At 40.7% G+C, this 24,024-nt stretch overlaps 1 protein-coding gene across 3 annotated transcripts in view; it reads left to right on the top strand.

Annotated features, from left to right (window-relative positions):
* rerg (RAS-like, estrogen-regulated, growth inhibitor) overlaps positions 1–24,024 on the top strand; it is a 67,475-nt gene that overhangs the window by 34,654 nt on the left and 8,797 nt on the right. For all 3 annotated transcript variants that reach the window (XM_026146775.2, XM_026146776.2, XM_026146777.2), the window contains exon 3: positions 20,007–20,063. In XM_026146775.2, coding sequence (XP_026002560.1) covers positions 20,007–20,063 — 57 coding nt within the window. The remainder of the gene's footprint in view (positions 1–20,006; positions 20,064–24,024) is intronic.

Below are 24,024 nucleotides of genomic sequence, written 5' to 3'. Positions count from 1 at the left end.
CTACAACCGCATCCAAGAATAACATGCAGCTTATCTCAGAACTGTCGGTGAAAATTATTCTTGGAGCTAGGTTTAATTGAGCTGCATTTTAAAGAGGTGCAATTTCACAATTTGTGTATATTTTCTAAGTTCACTATTTTGTCATGTGTTGAGAAAAACACAGATTAAAAAATTACATGGTCTAATATTTACATTTAGCATAACTGCAACATTATTTTTTCGTTTTTTTTTTTTTTAAAGACTCGAAAGGACTTGAAATTCAAAGTTTCAGACTTGTGACTTGACTCGGACTTTTACACCAGTGACTTGAGACTCGACTCTGACTTGCCTGACATTACTTGAGACTTGACTTGAGACTTGAGGATAAAGACTTGAGACTTACTTGAGACTTGCAAAACAATGACTTGGTCCCACCTCTGCTACAAATACTCAACCAGACCGCTGACAGGTCCCGCACGCCACAGCCGCTCTATCACGTGACGCGTACTGCTTCGACGTGCTACGGTTATGTGCCGAGTTAAATGGTAAATGGCCTAGTCCTTAAGGACCCCAAAGCGCTTTACACATCCAGTCATCCACCCATTCACACACACATTCACACACACATTCACACACTGGTGATGGCAGCTACATTGTAGCCACAGCCGCCCTGGGGCGCACTGACAGAGGCGAGGCTGCCGGACACTGGCGCCACCGGGCCCTCTGACCACCACCAGTAGGCAACGGGTGAAGTGTCTTGCCCAAGGACACAACGACCGAGACTGTCGGAGCCGTGTCGCAAGTTTTGTGAGGTGCTTTTTTGATATTTAATGGATCGGATTACATTTTTTTTTATTTCTCTCCAATATCCGATCCAGTAATTTATGTCAGTATCGGACCGATACCGATATGTAATATCGGATCGGTCCATCTCTAGTTGAAACTGCTCTTATTTGCCAGTATTACATTTCATTACATTACATTTCTTTACAATGACCTGGAGTTTGACACCTGTGCCTTAGGCAGTATTATTAAAAGGCGTATCGTACATTTTCATTGCTATGCCAATGATACTCAGCTTTTTCTATCCATGTCGCTAAGTTTAGATAAAACTGAGGTTACTGTACTCTGCCCTAAAGTTTTAGAAACATGGTATCCCCAGTAACACTGTGAGGAATCCTGAAGTAATTTCTGATATGTTCCTGCCTTTCTTTCAAAATTTGGAAAGTCTCAGAGTGAAACGGTGAAAACTAGTTCAAGCATTTATTGCTTCTAGACTGGACTATTGTAATTCATTATTATCAGGTGGTTCTAAAAGAAACTCCCTGAGAAGCCTTCAACTGATCCAAAAGGCTGGAGTGGGAGTACTGGGACTAGAAAGAGAGAGCAGATTTCTCCCACACTGGCTTCTCTTCATAGGTGTCTGTTGTCCTGTCCTCCTCCTTGAGTCTCATTCTGCCAGAGCTTTCTTCTTGTGAAAAGGGAGTTTTTCCTTTCCACTGTTGCCAAGTGCTTGCTCATAGGGGTCATCTGATTGTTGGTGTATAATCGTAGGGTCTTAACGTTACAATATAAAGTGCCTTGAGGTGTTCATTGTTGTGACTTCAGCCTAGTGTAGCTTAAATGTTTCAGTCCACATATAAAAAGCAACGTTAGTACTAAAATGATGTTTACTAGTATTGTTGCCTTTGTCATCTTCATAAGCTGATCGTGTGTGCTCTGTTCCTTCTGCTGTGAATGTGCTGACAGTAATTACTAATAAACAAAAATAACTGTAAGAAAGTGTTTTTCACAGGCTGGCTTTCACTGATTCTGTCTGTTTATACAGCATTCACATTAACAGAGGGAAATGTGCTTTGAAACTTCTCTGGAAATTCTTTCGGAAAGTTAACTTCAAGGCGTGTGAAGCGCCAGCTCGTAAAAACTCTTGTCTCGTCACTCCTCAAACATGCCGCCTTCCCCCCCTCTCACTGGCCTGTCTGACAGCCAGACAGCAGAACAAAAACAAAGGAGTGAGCTAAAATGTGTCTGCTTCTGAAATACCACTTGCTTACCACATTCAATGCCAAGAAGAGGACCGTGGATCAGCCTGATGTATGGTCTGGAGATGTAAACAGACATTCAGAGGGCGGACAGGGGAGACGAGGCCACAAAAACAAGACACTACTGGACTCTACTGTGAAAAACTACTGTAAAAAGATTATTTGGTATCGTTTTTGTTTTGCAGAAAAACAAAATATGGATGAGATGTTGTAACACTTACAGTAATATAATCTCTAATGAAGAAAATGAGTTTGACTTTACAGTGTGATCTGATTTTGAAACAAACCTGGTGAAAGATGGCACAGTCAAACGTTCTGACTGCAGCGGCCATGCTGCTCCCAAAATCAACTGCTTGTGATTCCTGCTGGGTGAAATGAAATACCTGGAGAGTGATCAAATAACTCACCAGTTATTTGACATCCATCAACAATGCTTGTGTGTACCTCCTCACATTGCACAGTCAAGCTATTTCCGAGGGTGCAGAAGCAGAAGAGCGCAAATTGCCTGTCCTGCTGCTCGAGCTTCCAGGCACATCCTCAGCCTTTGACAGCTGACAGAGCCCAAAGCTGTGAAGCTGACTGGATATTTGACTCCTCCTGATTGCTTTCTCCGTGCCGGACCTGGTGAGCAGCCATATGGTGTGACTCATAGACTGCATTATGCCCCAGAACAAGTGCTCTAATCAGTGGGTCGGAAGTAGATTTGACTGGTTTTAGATAAGAGATCTGAAAAGGTTCCCAAATGGCTTTTAGAGTGTGAGTGATGTGCTGTGCAAAGCGCTAAGTGACTTTTATGCACTTGAATATGTTACATAAGAGTTGATCAAATTTCAAGGCTTTATTCTTTTAAATTTGGCTTATTCGCTCAGCAAGCCAGTCCTCTCTGTGTTTAGGTGAAAAGTCAAGTAGGTGCTCACGAACATGCAGCCGAGGTCAGGTGCTTAAAAAAAGTTATCAAGATCACCAGACAGCAGGAACGTCCAGTAAATAATGCATGAATTTAATTTCTCACAGTATGTCAGATTAATAAGTCTGCACTGTTGTGTTCCCGGAATCTGATTGAAGTAGAAAATGAGTATGGCGCCTTAATGCACAATTTCATACGTGGAGACCAAAACAGAGCTAAAAGAGGTAAATCTTGGGCTCTTAGCAGATGGCAAGAAACAAAAGGTCCAAATGAAAGGAAAAAAAAAGCAAGTGACTGCCAAGAGTCAGGTTGTTCTTTAGTGATTGCCCTGATTGAGGTGATTTTAAAACACTAGCATTCGACTCTTTTTCATGCATTATAGACATTTTCCAGGCAGAAGCCAACGGAAAGAAACGACAGCCGTTTGTGTTCTTCTCTTTGATCAGGATCAGCTGATCATTGCTTGAGAGAGGGGAAAAAAAGATGCATCCGGACACAATTGCATGAGTGATTGGATTTGGATGCCGTTATGTAGCTGACATGTATCAGATTATCAGCAGGATCTCCACTTGGTTCTTTGCTAAAGTTGGACACTGATTGGAAGGATTGCAGGTTAAAGGTGAGGACGTTAATTACCTTTTAAAATGGGCAGGAAGTATTTTTCTTTTATTCAGAAAGCTGAGAAAGCTACAGTAAGGCTGCGTATTTATCTGAACATGCCTTTCCAAAGTAATTAAGTGTGCAAGTTGAGTGTTTGCTGTGTGAAAGGAAATTGTTGACCCTGCATGCCCTGATAACTCTGTGCACAGCGGCTGATGAGTATAGTCAGGGCAACAAAGGAAGAATGACTTCTCACTCAGGTTATTGTTGCAGAATTCATGTTCAGCGTATGCTGCCAGCGTAAAAACATGTTTTAGGCATGGTGGCTATATGGCTCCAGAGATGGCTATGTTGCTATGTCACTAAATAAAATGCTTTGGTTCAGACTTTATATAAGTAGATGACTCATCAGTACTTCCTCCCATTTTCCAAAAAATGAAGCCATGTTATTGCAGAAATGGGTACGATCAGCTTGTGTTAGTGCTGTCATTTGCAAACTGAGTAAGCAGCAGTGGCCAGATGAGAGATCAATATCACACAAGTATTTCTTTAATATGTACTATGAAGGCAAAGGAATGATATGCCTTTAGTTTTAATTTTTTTAAATGCTCTGTGTGTAATTGCCAGAAGTTACTCTATGAGAGCTGGACAGAGTCACAGAAGGGACTTAACCAATCAAACGCTCAGTGATGTGCTGGTTTAGATCTGTGAGGAGATCCTGTAGGATGCCATTAGGAGCATACCCAGACATTGTCAGGTCAACCGTGTGGGAGCTATAAAAACTACTACATCTATCACTTTGAGTTGCTGCAAAATGGGCATATTTTTTTCACTTTGATTTTTTGGGTGTCTTTGAATTCAGCTCTCTGTAGGTCAGAGGTGTCCAACTCCAGGCCTCGAGGGCCGGAGTCCTGCAGGTTTTAGATCTCACCCTGGGTCACCTGAATCAAATGATTTGTTCATTACCAGGCCTCTGGAGAACTTCAAGACATGTTGAGGTAATTTAGCCATTTAAATCAGATGTGTTGGATCAAGGACACAACTATAACCTGCAGGACACCGGCCCTCGAGGCCTGGGTTTGGACACCCTTGCTGTAGGTTAATAATATTAATTTCCATCAAGTGATGTGGCATCTTTTGTGCCTAACACTTTATCCAGTCCGTATCAGTGTAGATATCCAGCTTGATTATTTTTTTTGCTGGCAAAGCTGGACTGCATGTAGGCCCACAGTGGGCTGCTGTGGGTGAACTGGAAGTGGTTTGTCTCCTTGAGAACTCACTGATATTGAGTATTGCAAGCTGTTGAATTGATGGTGCCTTTTCACAAACTTTCAACGTGTCTAAAATTGTCGTCACGTATGTGTGAAACGAGGTCATTAAGAATAAAGTCTTAACTGCATGTTTGAGTTTCAGCTACAGTAAGGAGCAGGACTATTCAGACAGCAGATAGACATCATCAGTCCCTCTGATGCCTCATCCTCTACCATCTCTGAAGCTTCATTAAAATGTCAAAGAAAGTGAATTCCCTTAGCATGCCCACACTCAGCTGGTCTTTCTCTATCTTCCTCCACTCCCTCTCCTTCTGAATGTGCTGCATCTCCTGCCCAGAGCTGCTTTTTGTCCTCAGAAAGGAAAAGAATGACTGTGCTATTCACCTTTTCTGTTTGTGCCTTTTTAAGGCCATCTGGCGGCCTCAGAATCCAACCCTCCCCCGTGTTCCTATTCACCTGACACACACCTACACAGATTTTACTAATATTACTACAAATGATGTATTTCTGGAGTGAAGGAAGCCAATGTTCTGTGTATAAATACCAGAAAATCAGTCTTTCCTTGCCATATACAAAGATAAAGAGGAGCCATAAAAGGAAATGACTGTGTCACAGGAAGATGAGTTTGTCGAGTGGCCACGCTTATTTCTTCTGCTGAACTATTTTTAGCGCACACCTCTGACTCCTCTCAGCCTCCACACATCCACATCCATTCTCCGCTCATGTACTCGGACAGCCGCCGCTGTCCTCAGCCGGTGCGTGACTCATCACCGATTATTTTCCTCCTCGCTTTTCACAACCTCTCTCTCTCTCACACACACTCTCTCTCTCTGGAGATTAGCAGCTCATTGAAAATTTCATGATGAATCCATGAAGTATTTTGTTTTTTTTGCTTCTCGGGGTGCGTTATCAGCTGAGGTTCAGCTTACTGTTTAATATTCAGGGCCACTTTCAGCTCTATTTGATTTATTCCACCCTCTGCCTTCCCACATTTTTTGGGCAGTAGCATCTTTCTGCTTTTCTGTCATTCAACTCCAAAAACTGCAGAGTTTTACTCTGCATGCATGTATGTGTGCATGCCTTTTGGAAGACATTAGAAGTGGATATTACTGCAACAGTTTTCTTAATTATCGATACCAAATTTATATGCTTATGTGAAACTGCAGATTGTCAGAGCCTAAAAAACCCAAACCAGGATCAATGCTGTCCTTATAAGGCTCCACTGTGGCTCTTTGCTGTGGTTGTGCAAATCATGACAGCTGATAAGCTCATATGGAATAACAGAGGGGGACAGAAGTCGACCACCACATCAAAGATTGTTCCACAAATCATTGTTTATTGCAGTTAGTCAGTCTATGACATTGTAGGGAGCTTTTAGCTAAATCAGCGATGCGTTTCAGCTTATAGCCATTATTAGCATTAGCAAATTTTGCCCCCTTAATGATACTGGTGACTTTTCCATCAGTATCCTGAGATCTGTTTTAGCATATTAAACTAAAAGTTTTCAAATGTGAGAAAATAAACAAGTAAAGAATGCAAATACTGATCTTTAGGTGGGTTTTTGCATTAGCAATTATTAGCAAGCCACTTTGCAACCCACCTTTTTCCAGCTTTTCCTCCTTTAAGTGACATACAGTACTCAGTTATTATCTTAGGCTTTTTGTACATGCCCACAAATGCACAGGAATGTTTCAAGAGACATGAGCTAGAGCTATACCACCAAATATAAATCTGTGTGGGTGGAAAGGCTCTTCTTATGAATATAGTCCTAACATAAGTCTTAATTCTTCACAGAAAAGAATGGCCCAAACCACTATCAACTGGCTGTGCAACCATGAATATCACTTTAAAGCCTGAGCCATGAAATCTCTGCCCCAGTGATGAAATTCCAGTGATGATGTAAAGGCTCAAAAACTCTATCAAATATGATGCACTATGCATTAAGTGGTTAAACTTGAATGGTTTCTGTTTAAGCTCCACAGGGCTCAAAGTATCTGCTGCAAGGAAAATTGAAAGCTTTAATACTGAGGCTGTTCTTGAAAATATTTGCTTTGCTTGTTCTCAGCTGCTTCTTCTACACAGCACTTAACCTTTTCGCCCGTAACCGCAGTGAAGATCGCTCCATGAGGTGTGGTCACCGCAGCGTCTCATCAGCCTTGCAAATGGTTCATGATGAATAGCGCTGTGGTGCTATTGTTAGAAGACTAAATTAAAGGGATGAGTGTGGTGTTGGGATCCTCACGCCCTTCCTGTTTTAACCCCACGAGTGCAAGCCTCTGTCCTTTTCCATCTTCAGAGACGTGAAATCAAAGCCTCTCTGGTGTCCTGTGTTACAGAGCCGCAGGGCCCTGAGGAAAATGTCTGCATCACCCTCTGCCATTGTGTGTTCATGGATCCCATCCAAAGATTAGTGGAGGGGAGTTTATCCGACCTTTACTGTCATTCAAAATGAACTTAATATGCACTGCTCAAACAAAGCCACATCTGTCTTTGCCTGTGAAGGTAACGCGCATTCAGCCAAAGGATGTGAAGCCGGTTTGTCCCGTACTGACAAAAATATGGGACAAACTACTTTTGGGTCAGAAGAGACTAAAATCAATTCGCATCACTCGCCTAGATGTAATACTGCAAGACCTCTGTTGTTGTCATGACTGGAGTCCCTCTTTGTGCGGGTAGTTTTGCTCTGAACCATACAGTATGTCGTCATGATACATCACACTGCTCCACTCAAGATGCATAGTGATTTACAAGAGGTGATTAGGCCTCTTTGGAGTGCTATACTAACAGAGCTGATTGCTATTGAAACTTCTTAGCTGTAATTAAGTTACTTGAGCTTGACGTGAAAATAATCTGATTAGATGAGAAAAATGTCTGCTGGCCATAGTGAAGTTATTAGTGAATAAATGAACTCTGAAGGCAAAGGATTTGAGTACACTCACTTGACACTTCATTAGATACAACTTTGCACTCTTAGGTTGTGCGTCCTTTTGCCTTCCGAACTGCCTTAATTCCTCATTGAACAGATTCAACAAGATGCTGGAAGAATTTCTTATAGATTTTGATCCATATTGACATGACAGCATCACACAGTTGCTGGAGATTTGTCCGCTACAAATTCATAATGCAAATCTCTCAGTTCACCAGATCCCAAAATGTGCTCTGTTGAACTGGGATCTCGCGACTGTGGAGGCCTCTTGAGGGCTGTTTGAGGTTCAGTTTCTGAGCTTTATGACAAAAGACAAGCAACAATATTTAGATAGTATGGTCTTTTAACTTGGTGTGCCCAAGGTGTGCCATGGAAAAATCCCTAACATCATTGCAACATGTTTCTGACAATCCAAATATTGCAGCGGAAACTGAGACTCGTCAAACCATTTTTCCAATCTTTAATTGTCCAATTTTGTTGGGCCTCACTTTCCTGTTCTTTGCTCACAGAGGTAGAGGTTTCTCTGCTGCTTCAGTGTCGAACAGGTTGTTCGTTCTTCTGCATTCTTTCCTTGGAACAAGTCGTCATTTAAGTTACTGTTGCCCTTTTATCAGCTTAAAGCATTTCAGCCATTCATTTTCACCGGTTCTCTGTAGCTGGCAGAGATCGGAGGAAAATGACATTTTCACACAGAGCTGCCGCTCGCTAGATATTTTTGATTTTTCTGACTTTTCCCTGTAAACCCTAGAGATGCTTGTGTGGGAAAATTCCAGTAGATCAGCAGTTTCTGGAATACTCAGATTACCCCATCTGGTACCAAGTAAAGCAAATCACATTCAAAGTCACTTAAATCACCTTTCTTCCCCTTTCTGTCCGACAGGTCATCTTGTAAATGCAGTGAGCTGCTGCCATGTGTTTGACTGAATAGATATTTGCATGAATGAGCAATTAAACAGGTGCATCTAATGAAGTGGCCACATAGGTTGGATGTAGTTCAACAGACTCAAAAGAAAAGTCATTGAATTAAGAGTGCAGGTGGCTACTGTTGTCAGCCAAGTGATCTCACTTATGCCAGTTTTATTAAATATTTGCGCAGCTTCTCTCTGGAGCCACTTTAATCTTTAACCTGCAAAGACCCCGATTACAAATCATTAACCTTTGACACGGAGACCATAAACTGCAATGTGCTCAATGGAGAATCCGGGCATTACCCCGTGTTGTTGCTCCCATTTCCACCTTTAAATGCCCAAAGAAACCAGCCAAATTACTTTTCCACTGCTGTATGCTTAAGTCTTTCTCAAAATCTTAAAAGGCTATAAATGTGTGATACATCACCAGCTTTTTCTTAATGCAATCACTGGGAAGTGGCTTTTTTATTTATTTATTTTTTTACATACAGAAAAAGATACTCCCACAGATTTCCACCCTTCGCTTGTCTCGTCCACATAAGAAAAAACCAAGATGGTGGTGGTCAAAATGCCAAAGTTGATGCTTCAAAGCAGTAGACGAAAAAAGGAGCAGACATCGCTTAAAGATAAAACAGGCAGTGATGCAAAAACAGTTGTTGAGCTGAAAGCAGCCACAGATGAATCAGAGTCGAGCTTTCTAAGTGCCGTGCAGGTCTTTAAATTATATTTGTGTATGCGGAAGATCTGAATCCCTGTTATCTCTCTCAGTCGTAATGTTACTGTCGTATCTAATTAGATTGCTCGCAAGTGTAGCAAATCCCTCTGCATTAGAGATTTACAGAGGGGAGCGATTTAACAGCTCGGCAGAGTAAAACGGCGCGACACCTGATGGTTTAATTGCCGTTTGATTTATTACCAGAACCTGGCTTGAGGCAGCAAAACCAATTTAGCTGCCAAAATATCTACTCATGACGCTGGGAATGTGTTTATCACACAACGGCATTTAAATAGGCCGTCTGCAGCATCAGGTCGGACGCTGTTCACACTGATACAAAGACAAATGTGTTCATTTTCACTGCTGCTGCTCCTGGGCACCACCGGATGATTTATGAATCTTTTATGTTTTACAAAGCTCTTTGATTTTGTAGTATGCCGACAGCGTGCTTAATTTGGAGTATTTTTGAGGAGGGGATTTAAGATTAAAAACTGGTAGTTGACGGATTGAGTGGGGTTCATACAGCTGTTCGAGAGCTGTTCATGTAAAACATTTTCTTTCTGTTTTTAATGTTTATGAAAAGGGTTAATTATTAATCTTACTATGGTTAATGGCAAAGTAAACATGGCAGAAAAGCAGAACGCTCCTCTATTATTCTCACAAGAGCACTTGTGCTCATTATGGCCGACATCTCATTAAACTAAATGCTGTATGATGAGCAGGAATCTGAGAACCTCTGTCACTAATGAGTAGGCATGGAGAAGAAAAAGAGATGAGTCATGTGGTGATAATTGGCCAGCTGTAATCTGATCAGGAGGGGAAGAGAGATGATGAGATTTCTTCAAGTATTACTGCGTTTGGTATTCTGGGAACAGAACATAGCTGAGGCTCCTTGGAGCATTTGCTAAACTTTGCTTTCCTGTTTACATACAGTTACGGCTCGTATGCAGCTTGTAATCACAGCGTAGCAGATTTAACACTCTCAACTGATATAATTTTTTTAAACAGTAATTTGATTTCAGATATGCGAGAAAGACATTAAAGGTCAAACTATCTGTCGTTGAGCCGATACTGGCTCCTCACAGATAAATCTAATATGATGAACGCTGCACTGTAAGTACTCACTTTTTAAATCAGATACAGAGAAAGGTGGTTGCCAGCTAGTTTGTAAAATACATTGCTGGGAAGTTACTAAATATTGACTTTATAATGTTCCCATTTTTGCTGTTGGAGCTGCGAGCTCCAAGGTCTACACTATCCATTCATCCACACATCCGTGTGTGCCTCCACAGCTCACCAGAATCAGTCCTCCTACAGTATTGGTCAGAATCTATACAAACTTGCACACATTCAAACTGTGCTCAAGGACAAAGTCGCATTTGTTGTTTTTCAGAAAATAACCAGTAAACTGTGAGGAATGTTGGGCCGGATGAGCTACTGCCTCATTGACCTTCTGGTCAATATTAAATACATTTTATTGTGAAAATATCAAATTAATTAACAGCAGCTGTATCAGTATGGAGGCTCTAGTTTCACTCTGACAGTCCTTGACTTTTCCCAGTAAGGAACCTGCTAGCACTTGTCAGCTAATTAAAATTTGAATACAATCTTATATATATGCTCTTGATGACAAACAGCAAGGCAGGCAAGACTGACGCTAATGACTTAATTATTGCTGTGCACTATAGTGTTTGTGGGGGTGCTGGGAAGCACCTCCCTCACTAAGGTGAAGCACACTCTTGCAGTGTCTGACAGGAAGTTTTGATTTTGTTGTGCTTTTGTTTTGAAGTCCACTAATCAATGTTCTTTTGATGTCAACTCCCTGAAGGCTGGATTCATGATGTGCACACATGATTACAGCCTAATGATGTTCACCTGATTGGAGTTCCCCAATTATCCTCTGTTCATGGGGTAAACTATCAGATGAGAGCTGAGGGTGTGAATGGGCTGAATATTTAGTTTGATTTGATTTAGTTAATTTGTATATTATTTAACTGGGGTTTGATTGTAGTCAGATATATCACATCCTGCAAATTCTCATTTGTTTTTCTCTACCAATTGGCCGTTAAGCCCAAATCTCTCTGAATAGACAATATATTTGCTTGTGTTAACATAAGTTAATGTTAGATGTTAGCTTGTTGGTGAGTAGCCTTCAGTAATAGTAATAAATCACAAAGCAATAGTACATCGAAGATGCTGCAGAGCACATAACCCAGGTAGCTACCACAACTAAAACAAGGTAGCTGCAGCAGGCTAACGTTAGTTTTTAAAATAGAACTTACTTCCAGATGTTTCTTTAGGTTGGAGTCTTCTGATGCTGAGAGCAGCTTGAGAGAGTTTTCATTGCACAGTCAGATTTTGCCCATCATCCCTTTCTTCTTTAAAGGTAAAGTGGTGTCAGAATTTCCAAGTATGAAATGCATTCCTGCCCATGCACTGCTGGATCTGTTGTGCTGGCTCCGGGTCCATTGTGTAACTGACACCATCAACATTTATAGGATGCTCACATTAGAGCTTCTCATTGCGTGTTTTGTTTGGGTTTCCAGCAATGTGTGAAATTACCAAAATTAGAGAGAAGATAGCCAAACATAAGAAAGAGGAAAAGACCGCCGTGCAATCCATTTATTTCCACAACGTAACTGTATTCTAATTATCACCTATTTGAGCGGCAACTGTAACAGAATAAAGTTACTCATATTTCGTATTTTAAATACGTAACGTTGGTCCACATATTCCGTTATTGCCCAACACTGGTGCTAAACAGTCCCAATATTTTTATGTCACTATCAAGTTTGACAAGAAAGATGGATTTTACTGACATGGGATTTTATGAATGTAAATTTATTAAGCTCTCAGGAAGTGGTAGAAGGTTATCTGCTATATTTACTGCTACTTTAGTGCAAGTTTATACAGATAAATGAATCACAATATATTTCACCTCACCTCGACTTACTTTTGAATAAAGTGTAATGCTTTATATTAGTTTAAATAACCCAAAATTACAAGAAACTCCAAGTGATACACTAATCCTTCAATAATCTTATTCTAATTATATAATGCACATTACCACTGATTTTATTAGCAACATTTTGTACATTTACTTGAGTAAAAGTTTAATTTGACTTCAGTTTGATTTACTTTTATATTCCATTTATGCGATTGGGTGTGTGGCAACATTAGACCTAAACCTTGACAGCATTCAGGACCAAAACACTGGAGGAGGCGGCGTAATGGAGTCATGGCAGCAGCCAGCATGACTAGTCATGTAACTAAAAGCTAAATCCTAATGTAACAATTTTGTTGCTACGCTGTCTTGAAGTCATGCTTGGTTCACACTAACCTCTACGTAAGCAGGACATGCTAATAATTGAAGCTCGAAACAAAGAGCTGTCCCGCTGAGCTGCTTTTATACAGATACGTTTTCATTTTAGGTCTCAACATAATCAGTGAAGTTTTCTACAGGATTCTTTTCTATTTCTTAATTCTGGTAGTTTTGATTAACAAAGGTCTAAAAGTTCGTGTTATTTCGTCCTCATGCATCGCACTCAGATGCTCAGGCTCTGAACTCCAGCTCAGAGGGTAACACCATCAATCCTGGGAGTTGACATGTTTACTGGTTTGTGTGTTATTGTTACTCCACTCACTTCAGACTTCCCACATCCGTTCTTTATGGGCTTTTAAAACGATTTAAAATATATATGTATGAATGGGAGCGTGATTGGCGAGCTGTAATCTGATCTGGAATGGGACTGAGATGATTAGATGTCTGCCCTCACATCTATCTGTATTAAGATGGATTGGATATTTCCCCTGGCAGCTTTGGGAATCGTAACAGCCCATGTTAAACAGACAAGCACACACATCCTTATGGCTGAAAAATGGTTTATGGGTATTCAACTGTTCCAAGAAAGCTTGGTGTATTGGTTGGTGGTATGAGATACAGTCATGCCCCAGGGAAAATGGTGGTGAAAGGAAGTCTGGGAAAGCTCTGAGACTGGAAACTGTGACCTGACCTACTGTTCAGGAAGTGGTTTGGGAGCTTTTGTAGGTCATATGTTTGCTTGTTTTTAGCATGAGGGCTGTCACATCTTGGCGTGTGTAAAGAAACAGTCCAGCACAGTAATGTTTTCATTTCCACAGTCCGAGAAATTAGCTGACTGGCATTTAAAAAAGCAACAAAAAATGCTGGCTGTTTCCATGAAACTGCTTTCAGATTCATCAGTACTTTAAAATGAGGTGAAATCTCTCAAGTTAATAAAAACGTTGAATACATTTGTGTCAGCGCTGTAAGCATCAAGCTGCCACGCTGCTGTACGCCTTTCCCTCATCTGTCCATCACTTTATGTTGACTTTAACCATTCTTAAATAATTTAGTTCCTGCAGAAGCTTTTCAGATTCTCAGAAGTAATCCTCAAACCAGGGGGTAATGGATCTGCAAAGCTGCATAAATAAAACGTCTTCATTTCCTCAGTTTCCGTTTAACTGCTGAGAAGATTTGCAGGAACCATAAATCGATAATTAAAGGAGAGCGAGCTGTGACCTGTAATCCTGTCAACGTCTCCGAAGTAAATGGTTATGATATTGACTAAGGGGTGGGGCCGGCTGCACAAATAGTAATCCTCTAGTCATCTAAACTAGTAATGAATCTTACAATCTCAAAGTTGTTGACAGAATCAGAACAAAATTGTCCGTTTTGTTTTACAGATTCCTGGTAAGTGTTACTCTTTACAAGCTTTTGGGGAGAACATTATGTGTAAATTGCTGCTTCTTGTCTGCCAACAAAGCAGCAGAGTGGCCATTTTTTTCTAAACCAAATGCAATAAAACCCCAGAAATGTCTTGTTAATGATTCATCCCTTTTCTGTTCACATAAAACATAAAAGCAGCCAATGTACTACAAGTCTGATGGCATCAATCTGCACAGGCAAATGCTATGATCTGTCTAAACCAGATCCAACACTGAATTCTGTGTGAAATTCAATTGCTGCTGATTATTTTTAATCACATTTGCCAGTATTTCTGAGCTCTCGCGGGTATTATAGAAATAAAGTTATCCGTGAAGTCATATTAATATCAAACCCATGCGTCCAAATATGTGGTAACATTTTCCACCTGGTAGAAGGCAGCTGTACTTAACATTACCCCCTCTGATCCCCCAGCTACTGCTCTCTTTAGATAATCTTCACTAAATCAAGGGGAAAATGTAGCTCAGTTTGTATGCTGGTTTGTCATGTAGTAGCTTTCAGTTACACAGCAATGACTGCAAGGTGTCCAGGTCCGATACTGCAAAGCAAGCCCAAATCATCACCCCTCCACCACCAACAACTCAACAGTTGGTGTGATGTGTTTGTGCTGATGTGCAGCATTTGGCAGTTTGCTTTATGGCCACAGATCTCCACTTTAGTCTCATCTGCTCAAAGCACATTTTTCTGGAAATCTTGTGCTTTGTTTAGGTGCACCTTTATAGAAAGGAAAGAGTTTCTCTTGGTAACCCTTTCAGACAAGCCGTACTTGTTGAGTCTTTTTAGTTTTTTATCGTACTGTCATGAACTTTAACATTTAACCTGCTGACTGACACTTGTAGAGTCTGTAGCTCTTGGTTTTGTTTTGTTTTTTTGTAATTTCCCTGATCATTGCACAGTCTGAGCACAGACATCATCCTGGTGCAATTGTTAAACTCTATTAATGCCCACACTTTAACAGAGGTGGTCACACTGCTACTTACCTTCTTTGTTCCTAGAGAAACAGCGTGGGTGGTTTACACAAGACTGAAAACAGTCTTGTGTAAACTTTATTTCTCATATCTGTATATATAGTATTTCAAGTTTTCTATTATTACATTTTAATTTTCTCGCTTCTATTATTTGTTTTTAAGGCAGTTCCCATGTAACCGTTTCTCCTCCAGTCTTATCAGCACAGCTGGCTGTGTGACATGACCCAACGTGACACGAACACAATAGGTACAGGACTTGACCGCAGAGCCACAGCTCTGGGAGAGACAGCGAAGAGGTGTTTTTTTGTGGCTGAAAGGAACTAAAGAGCTGTGGGTGTTCGTCTGATGGTCATGAGGAATCAATAGAGACTGTTCAATGAGTAACACAACACTGGTTCAGAACAGGGGCATGGGCGCCACTAATTGCTCTTGCTTTGTTTGCAATTAGTCCAACATTCTGCCGCTAATGTGATTAGGTCACTTCAGATAAAAGAAGCTTTTGGCAAACACCTACTACGGATGGTGTGTCTGACGTAAATCTGAAACCTCTGTCATCCATCAGCTCGCAGCTGCCCTATGAAGTCTGAGCTGAACAATTTGATAAGATCAGATCTGTTTTTTGTTACTTTGACTCCAGCTGCGGTCAGTTGTTGGGAAATGTCAAGTTGTGAAGAAACCGTTAGCAGCTGAAGACATTATAAGGCAATAGTTAATATAAAGAGAATTTTTCAACCAGCCACATGATGCAGGCTATGTGACACCAGAGAATAAACACCAGAGAAAATATAAAACAGCGGCTCTACTCTGATCTACTTTCCATCGCTACACACAGCCTGTTTTATTTGTGGCTAAGGAGCGGTAATGTTGTAGCCAGTGACACTGACAAAAGTCAATGCAGGAGTTATAAGCTGCTGTAGAATAAACACAATTTAAGCTGATTAATATTAGCTGATGCTAGCAAGCACATACTGCTTATTATTGGTTTATTACCTCTAAGACTTTACTGCTATTGCCAAACAGCAGCCTGTTTTTAATGCTTAGTTTATTTTTTTTGGTCCCAGTTATGCTAAATGTGTAGCAGACAGCAACATTAGTTACCATGTATTTGAAGATTGATCTAGTCCACAGTGGGCCTTCACCAAAGCAGACCAGGACATTGCTTCATGGTCCTTGGGTCTTTTTCATTATTTTGAATTCTCAGTTGATATAGTCGAGTTGGTTGAGTTTTGAATTACAGTTTTGAGGCCTTATTATGAATTCAAATGTAATATTAGGCTTAAATTATATTGTATTACATCTGTATCTTGTTGATTTTCAAATTCCTGTTAAGACTGCTTTACTGTTCTAGAGGTTTTCTTGGTCATTATTTGGCTTCAGTTCCTATTTTGAATTAAACTTGCTTCCTGTTTTACTCTGTTAGTTGTTTTTCTTTTGTGTCTTGTTTTGGATTTGCCTTAACATCTGTTTGATTCTTAGGTTGGTTTTTTTTCTTTTCTTTTTTTTTTTTTTTAAATTTCATATGGGGCGATCGTGGCTCAAGGGTTGGCAGTTCGTCTTGTAACCGGAAGGTTGCCGGTTCGAGCCCCGGCTCGGACAGTCTCGGTCGTTGTGTCCTTGGGCAAGACACTTCACCTACCGCCTACTGGTGATGGCCAGAGGGGCCGATGGCGCGATATAGCAGCCTCGCTTCTGTCAGTCTGCCCCAGGGCAGCTGTGGCTACAACTGTAGCTGCCTCCACCAGTGTGTGAGAGTAAATGAATAGTGGCATTGAAACGCGCTTTGGGTGCCTTGAAAAGCGCTATATAAATCCAATCCATTATTATTTTTATTATTAAATTTCATTCCGTCTCCCCTTTAGCATCGCCTGGATATTACCAACCACCATACAAACAGATGTGTGTTCAGGGTGTTCCTGCTTATGCAAATTCAGTCATTAAAAAAAAAAAAAAAAAAAAAAAAAAAAAAAAAAAATAGTCGGCCACTCACTTTAGTATTCTGATTTCTGATTTGAAATTTGTGGCCGGAAGGTCATTATTCCTGCTGGACTGTTTTTTGTTTTTGTTTTTTTAAATGCCAGTTTTTGATCACACCTTTCAAAACATAATAACACAGGCTGCTAAAAGCATAAATGCAACTCTAATTCAGAGTCGCTGCAAAATGTGTGGCTCCATTTTAGCCAAAGCAACGCCTCTATCAGACTGTTAAAAAAAAAGAAAAAAGGATCAAACTAGAAAATGGTATCCACATAAGCAATATGTGATGAGCACAGAAAGGCTTTTTTGTAAATGCCAGCGCTGTTATCAGCTTTCCTCTCTCTGCACACAGTCAGTAAATCACCTGTTTTTGTGTTCTGGTCAGCTTGGCGATACCTTGCACATTATTCTGTTTGCAATCCTTCAGTGAATCTGGGCCACAATGTGCACTGATGCACATTAACAAAGGCTCCTCTCTGCCGTGTGTACCTTTCTTTCCCGTGGAAGTGAAAAGCAGGAGATAGAGTTACATCTAATGAGAAAAGGACTTCACACCCCATTGGTTTTTCTCGCCACCTGGAATCCAGGCCACCGCCACTAAAACCTCAACGGCAAAATTAGGGTTGAACGGGAAAAGGAAAAGTGCTCCGAGAATAAATATGCACGCTCGTCTGCTTTGTCAACAGCAAATTGACAAATTACCTGCCACTGTTCTGTTTTCACTGCGTTCAGGGGATAATTGAACGTTACATGACCCGGACTCCCTTTGCCTAAAAACACATTGAATTTGTTAGCGAGAAAGGGAGGCTGTGATTTCCTGAGGAACAAAATCAGCAAGACAGGAATGATGAACGCTGAAGTAAAAGACCAATTTGGCTGATAAAATGGTAAAGCTTTGCAGTCTGCCTCATGCGTGAAAGTTACTGTCCTGAGCTCAAAGGCACTGGCTCACCTTCACTCCTTTTTTCATTGTGGATTTTCTTCCTTTACTTGGTTAATTGGAAGACAGGCCTGTTTTTTCAAGTTCAAAGGAGGAACTGTTCCTTCATGAGCTCTTTTCCATAAGTAGGAGCTCAGCAAGCTGACATGATTACACAGAGACCCACCTGGACTCATGAAAGCCAGGCAGTCCCAATGGCAGTGAGTCGAAGCTAATTAAAAAGTGTGAAGAGACTTGGGTGGCTTTAATGTTGCTTTAACATATTTGTTACTAAAAATTCATTTATAATATAAGTTCTAAAGCCATACTGTTTTATTTATACCACTGTGAAGAAAGTTAAATGCTGATAAAAGAACAAAGTTACCCTACTTTTACCTTTAAGAACACGGATTGACAAATCAATCCGGTGAACGCCTGGTAGGTCAGTAAAGCTTAGCATGTCGATATTGAGCCAAAGTGCAAAACTCAGCTCATTTAAATGGTCCAGCTTTAGGTGAATGAAGTAAATAGACTTACAGTCTTCCTGTGGAACGTCTTTGAACTTCATGAAGGGTGGTCGTGGCTCAGGAGGTAGAGCTGCTCATCTTCCAGTTGGGAGGTTGGTGGTTCGAACTGGGGGGCCAAAGTATCCCTGTGTGAGTTAATTGGTGTGTGAACGTTAGAACTTAAATGCAGGGGAAGACTGTATAAATACATGGACACAATCAAACAAGCACCAAAGCGCTACGTGAGAAACGGTCCATTTAGATGCTGAATGGTGAATCTCAAGCCACCTGTCATTTCTTTATAGTTTACTAGGAAAATGTGAAATACCTGTACTGATTTATTTATCTAGAAATGGTCAGGTACAAGGACGGGATGGAACATGAGTGAAAAAGCAGCCAATGTCCAAATAAAGACTAAAAGACATAACTTTACACTGACCACTTTACGCAATCAACCTCAATTATCAAAGTAAACAGAAAATAACAAAAAGGCAAGGCTAAAACTAAGACATGAAGGTTCATATTAACCCCAATAAAAGAGCAGAGAAGGCACTGGAACACAAAAGAGACAGAGGGAGGCAAAGACAGTGAAACACAACATTAGAAGCAAAAGAATCAACAAAAGGAACCAAAATTCAGCAAATACTAGACAAAACCTTTGGACCATGACAGAGATGCCCACCTCCTACAGCTGAATCCATATTTCACTGACAGACGAGAGTGGTTTCAATCATTTCATTTCACTCTGAGTGAAAGTGAATGAGCTCATAGCCACCACATTTATTTTCTCTGCTAATCTCTTTACATAAAGTAAACTGATACAGCAGGTCTCTTTTTCAGTGACATCACCCCTCCCCAACAACTGAACTAAAAGGAGAAATGTTGCAGCATTCAGCTAACTGAACACATTTTACACCAGTGTTTACAGGTCATTTTACTCTGAGAAAGAGGGTTTGGTGTGTGGCTGTGCCTGATAAACAGGGAAGGGCTGTCTAATTCAGCCTGCATAAATGACATTTCTGTGCGGCAGATTGCTTGTTGATGGTAAACCATTAAGACAGTGAGTCACTGGCTCACTGGGGATGCTTTTTTAAAGGAAGGCTGATACTGTCAAAGGCAGGCCAACAATCCTGTCTCAGAGAAGAAGATGCTCTTGATAAAACCTGAGAGCTGATGTTTCAAGGTTGTTTGAACTCTGTCTTAATGAGCTGGACGTTTTCCAGTGGGTATTAGCATTTAGATGAAATGTGTGTTAAAGTGGTTTGGATCTTATGGACTGTCGGTGCGTTAGCCACAGCTGATTTTCTGAGAATACATGTTAGTGGATGTACATATTAGGGCTGTAGATTGAGCTTCACTATTATAAACAAATGGTCATCAATTTTTAGTTAATTTCATCTACGTAGTAAAAAGTGTATTCATGAATCAGTATGCAGTCTATTTAAAAAAGAAAACTATTTAATACTTAAAATCAAACTGCCACCCTGCTGTGTGTCTCGTGTGCTGATTTCATATGCTGAACACATTTGTCCTGTGGTTCTTTGCAGCTCTGGTGGTGAGATTTCTGACCAGACGCTTCATCTGGGAGTATGACCCCACACTTGGTAAGACAGCCCAAGAAACGTGTATCCCCTCCTGCTGCTGTTACTGCCATCTCCTGTATCTGCAGAAATTGCACACTGTCAATTTTATGGTTTTATATGAAGTTCTTATAATACATGTAGTCCTTAACTAAGTTGATTATTTAAAGCTATCCCCAGGTGTAAAAAACACACAGCAGATTCCACTAATTTTACAAAACCTAAGCCAGTTACTTGTAGAACCACCTTTAGCAGCAATAACTTGAAGTAATGGTTTTCTGTATGACTTTGTCATACAAGTGTTATATGGCACAGGTGTCTTAAAGTCCCAGCACAGCAATTCAGTCAGTTCAAGGTCTGGTCTTTGATTGGACCATTGCAACACCTTGATTCTTTTCTGCCATGCTACCGCTAATGTGAAATCTTCTGTAACTAGCCTAGCATTACTTTTAGCTTTGTGCCCTCTTTCTGTAAGTTTAGCCAAAAATTGAAAGCAGGAGAAACATCTTGTTCAGGCATTTTTCCTGCATGAACCTCTCTAAAGATGACATAATGAAAATGTGTTTGCTTTTGGCACAGCTAGGGTAATGGCTTTCCCCGGCTAGTTTCCAGCTTTTAATCTAAGGTAAGCTAGCTGCTGCTCATTTTAGTTTTCATAGTTAGCATAGATTCATATTAGTGCTGTTAGCGTTAATCTCATTAAAATAACGTTAATTCCATAACTGCATTAATGCGGCAAATCTTCGTTAGCGAGTTAACGTGGATTGCCCTGCATGTGGGGCTGGACGGCGCTAACGCGTTGACACCCTGCGATGAGAGATTTAACGAGATTAACGCAGACAGCACTAATATATACCAAATCTCCTCATCTAACAGGAAAAAGAGAAAATGGAAATTCTAGGTGCAGGAGTTATATCATGGGCACTATCATGGCCAGCACAGAGCTAGCACTTTAATCTTCTGCACAAATGTTTATCTGGTGAAAACAGAATAAAAGCAATAATTGATTCATTAAAAATTCTGGGATAAAGTGCTGAAACTGCTACAACTCAGCGTAATGTAAAATTGTTGTTGGGGGGTTTCTCTTATCAGTGCATTATATACAGTAGAACTGGCCTTTTCATACTCTGGTTGAACCAGTTCTCTACATTGTAATTATGGGACACAAAGTGCCTCCTCTATAATGTGCTTTTCATTTCCTGGCTGTGCTTGGCAGGTCAGCGCCTCTGGACTGTTCACATGATGCTCCTTCAATAGCCTGCCTGTTCTTAGCAATACATGGTGCAGTACAGTGCAATCACCAACATAAAGCAGACCGCACTCAGGAGCATAATTAATCCATTTTCATATAATAACATAATGATCACAGTCATTATGGCCTCTGTGTGACATCTCAACATATGCCTGTGAGACTGCTGAGATATGTTCAGGTGCTAGACCAACAAAGAGGAAACACTTTAAAGCGATATGATTCTGGATTTCTTTTACATTTAGCATACGTGGCATTTAGATCATACTCAGCTGCCACCCATCCACATCTTACTACTTTTTTACAGTATAATGTATTGCCACTGTGCCAGCTTCATATTACACGTCTGCTGTTTAAACTCAAAGTAGGGAATGTGGTAGAAATCAGGAAAAGAGCAATAACTGCTTCCTTGGTTACAACAAGAGGTTACGTCACAACCCCTTGAGGTCTGTAATGGAAATAACAGCACCGCTGGAGGGTGTCTGTGACCAATCAGACTGCCTGGATGAAATTACCCTCAAAGTGCTCAAAACATCATTAAAACACTATTATGAGCAGATCGCACAGGTAGGGGGTTTGCATGCTGGAGAATTACTGCCGCAATGGGGGCTGCACTCCATCTATCTCAGTATGCCTTCCAGTAGCTATTGCTCACCATTCATCTCCATTTATTATCTACCTATTTATCTGGATCAGGTTTACAAACAAGCTCAGATCTTATTCCCTGCAGTGAATTGTCCCTTTTCAGCCTAGATGTACGAAACAGCCCAAGCAGAGCTATCTTGTGCATCTTCAAAGGCAGATTTTATTTCAGGGGACAGTAGATTTACTGTGACTGCAAAAAATTCAGGCTTAGCGAAGACAATTTTCTGCAGGATAGAAATGCAGAAATGCAAAGCAGGAGATGAAGCATCGCTGAATATGTTTCCAAACCAACTTCATTCTAAGCCAAAGACTAGAAAATATGGTGAAGCATGTCTTCCCTTTGGCTTCACCTGCACAAGTGCCGAGGTAGGTCTCCCCTGCAGAATTGGTTTTCCCTTCGTGGGGAGCAGCGCTGGGCTCTTCAAATCACGGACAAACAGGATCCCACAGTTGTTTATGTTTTTAAACCCATTTTGCACAGAGAGGCATTTTTTGAAAAATGCATTGATGGCAATGTTGAATATTATTACACATACAGTAAAATAATCACATCGTGACGCCTCTGCCTTTCTAAATGGAGGGACGGTAAATGCATGTGTATATGCAAGCGTGTAAAACCTGCAGATAGTCAGATTAACAGTATTTTGTCTCTATCTGCCATTCTGCAATTCATCTCATGTAAACAATAACGTGGCGCACAGCGTGACGTGAAAAAAGGCACCTACCTTTGACGTTGCGTGACGAACTCTGTATTCTTCGTCCACACGTAAACGGGAAAAGGAGTTTTAAAATATCTCCGTTTTTAGTGATTTGAAACGCCGTTTACATGTGGACGAAACGGCTGCATGTCCAAAAATACCCCTGTAGGCGTGGACGTAGAGTAATAGAGTTAGTAGTTTACATTCTTTCTACCTGTAATTTATTGCAGGTTACTTGTATTTTCCTAATTGTTTACTAAATGCTTGAGGTGTGAAAGGAACCGCAATGGAGCAAAATATGGGTGTGTGTGGTTGGAGGATGCGTGCGTGCGTGCGTGCGTGCGTGCGTGAGAAGCGAACATTTTCTTGTAAAACAAAGGGGGGCCTAGCAAAAAAAGTCTGGGAACCACTGCTTAACACATTAAATTCATATTCTCAGAATCATGTAAATATACGAACATGTGGGCATCTCCAGATATGATCAGTACTTGAATGAAGAATGAGTGTGCTTGTGTACCTGCGCACGCACGCGCACACACACACACACACACACACACACACACACACACACACACACACACACACACACACACACACACACACACACACACACACACACACACACACACACACACACACACACACACACTCTTGCTGTTGTTGTGTTCGTGCTGGATATGATGTGATGTGACGGAGGAAGCATACATCTGACTGTGAAACTGCACACTCATTAGCTAAAAGACTAAACTAAGGTCCAAAAGGGCTAATTTTATGAATTAATACTTTTTCAGCTCTTAACTTAGCCCATCGTGTGTGTCAGCATGCTTGTAGTGGGAAAAAAAAAAAAACAACTGAGTTCTGATAACTAAGAAAGAAAGCACTTTTTGCATTCGCTGCATTTTTTAGCTTTTACATATAAAAGCCTGCACATCCAAAGAAAGAAAATGTGTGGCAAGAATTTAATCTCTTTTTTTTCCATCTCTAGTTAAGGAACCAATCATTGAAGAGAATTAAAAGATGCAAAAACAGGAGTAAAAAAAAAAAAAAAAAAAAAACCAAAAAACGTGCAGATCTCTGTATGTTTAAATTCTCGGCTGGTAGCAACAGAGACTGAGTTTGCAGAAACACTACATGGCTCTCATTCCCAGCAGCACAATGGGAACCAACAACACTTCAGACTGCACATGGCCACAATATTGCAAAAGTTATTTCTGTCTCTGCACACCGTCTGGTTACAGATTCTAATCTCCTTTGGCTCACAGAAATTAATTGTGTGCTACCGCGACTGTGGTTTGGCATGACAACAGCAGCTCTGCTTTATATTATATCACACGGCTTTTTTGCTTGCTCATGCTCTGCACCATTTTCTCTGGTTTGTTGGAGCAATTTATGG

This window comes from Astatotilapia calliptera, chromosome 17 (assembly GCF_964374335.1).
Source record: "Astatotilapia calliptera chromosome 17, fAstCal68.1, whole genome shotgun sequence".
In the NCBI taxonomy this organism is placed as follows: domain Eukaryota; kingdom Metazoa; phylum Chordata; class Actinopteri; order Cichliformes; family Cichlidae; genus Astatotilapia; species Astatotilapia calliptera.
The sequence above is the reverse complement of the archived record's forward strand: the minus strand, read 5'-3'. Positions and strand labels throughout refer to the sequence as shown.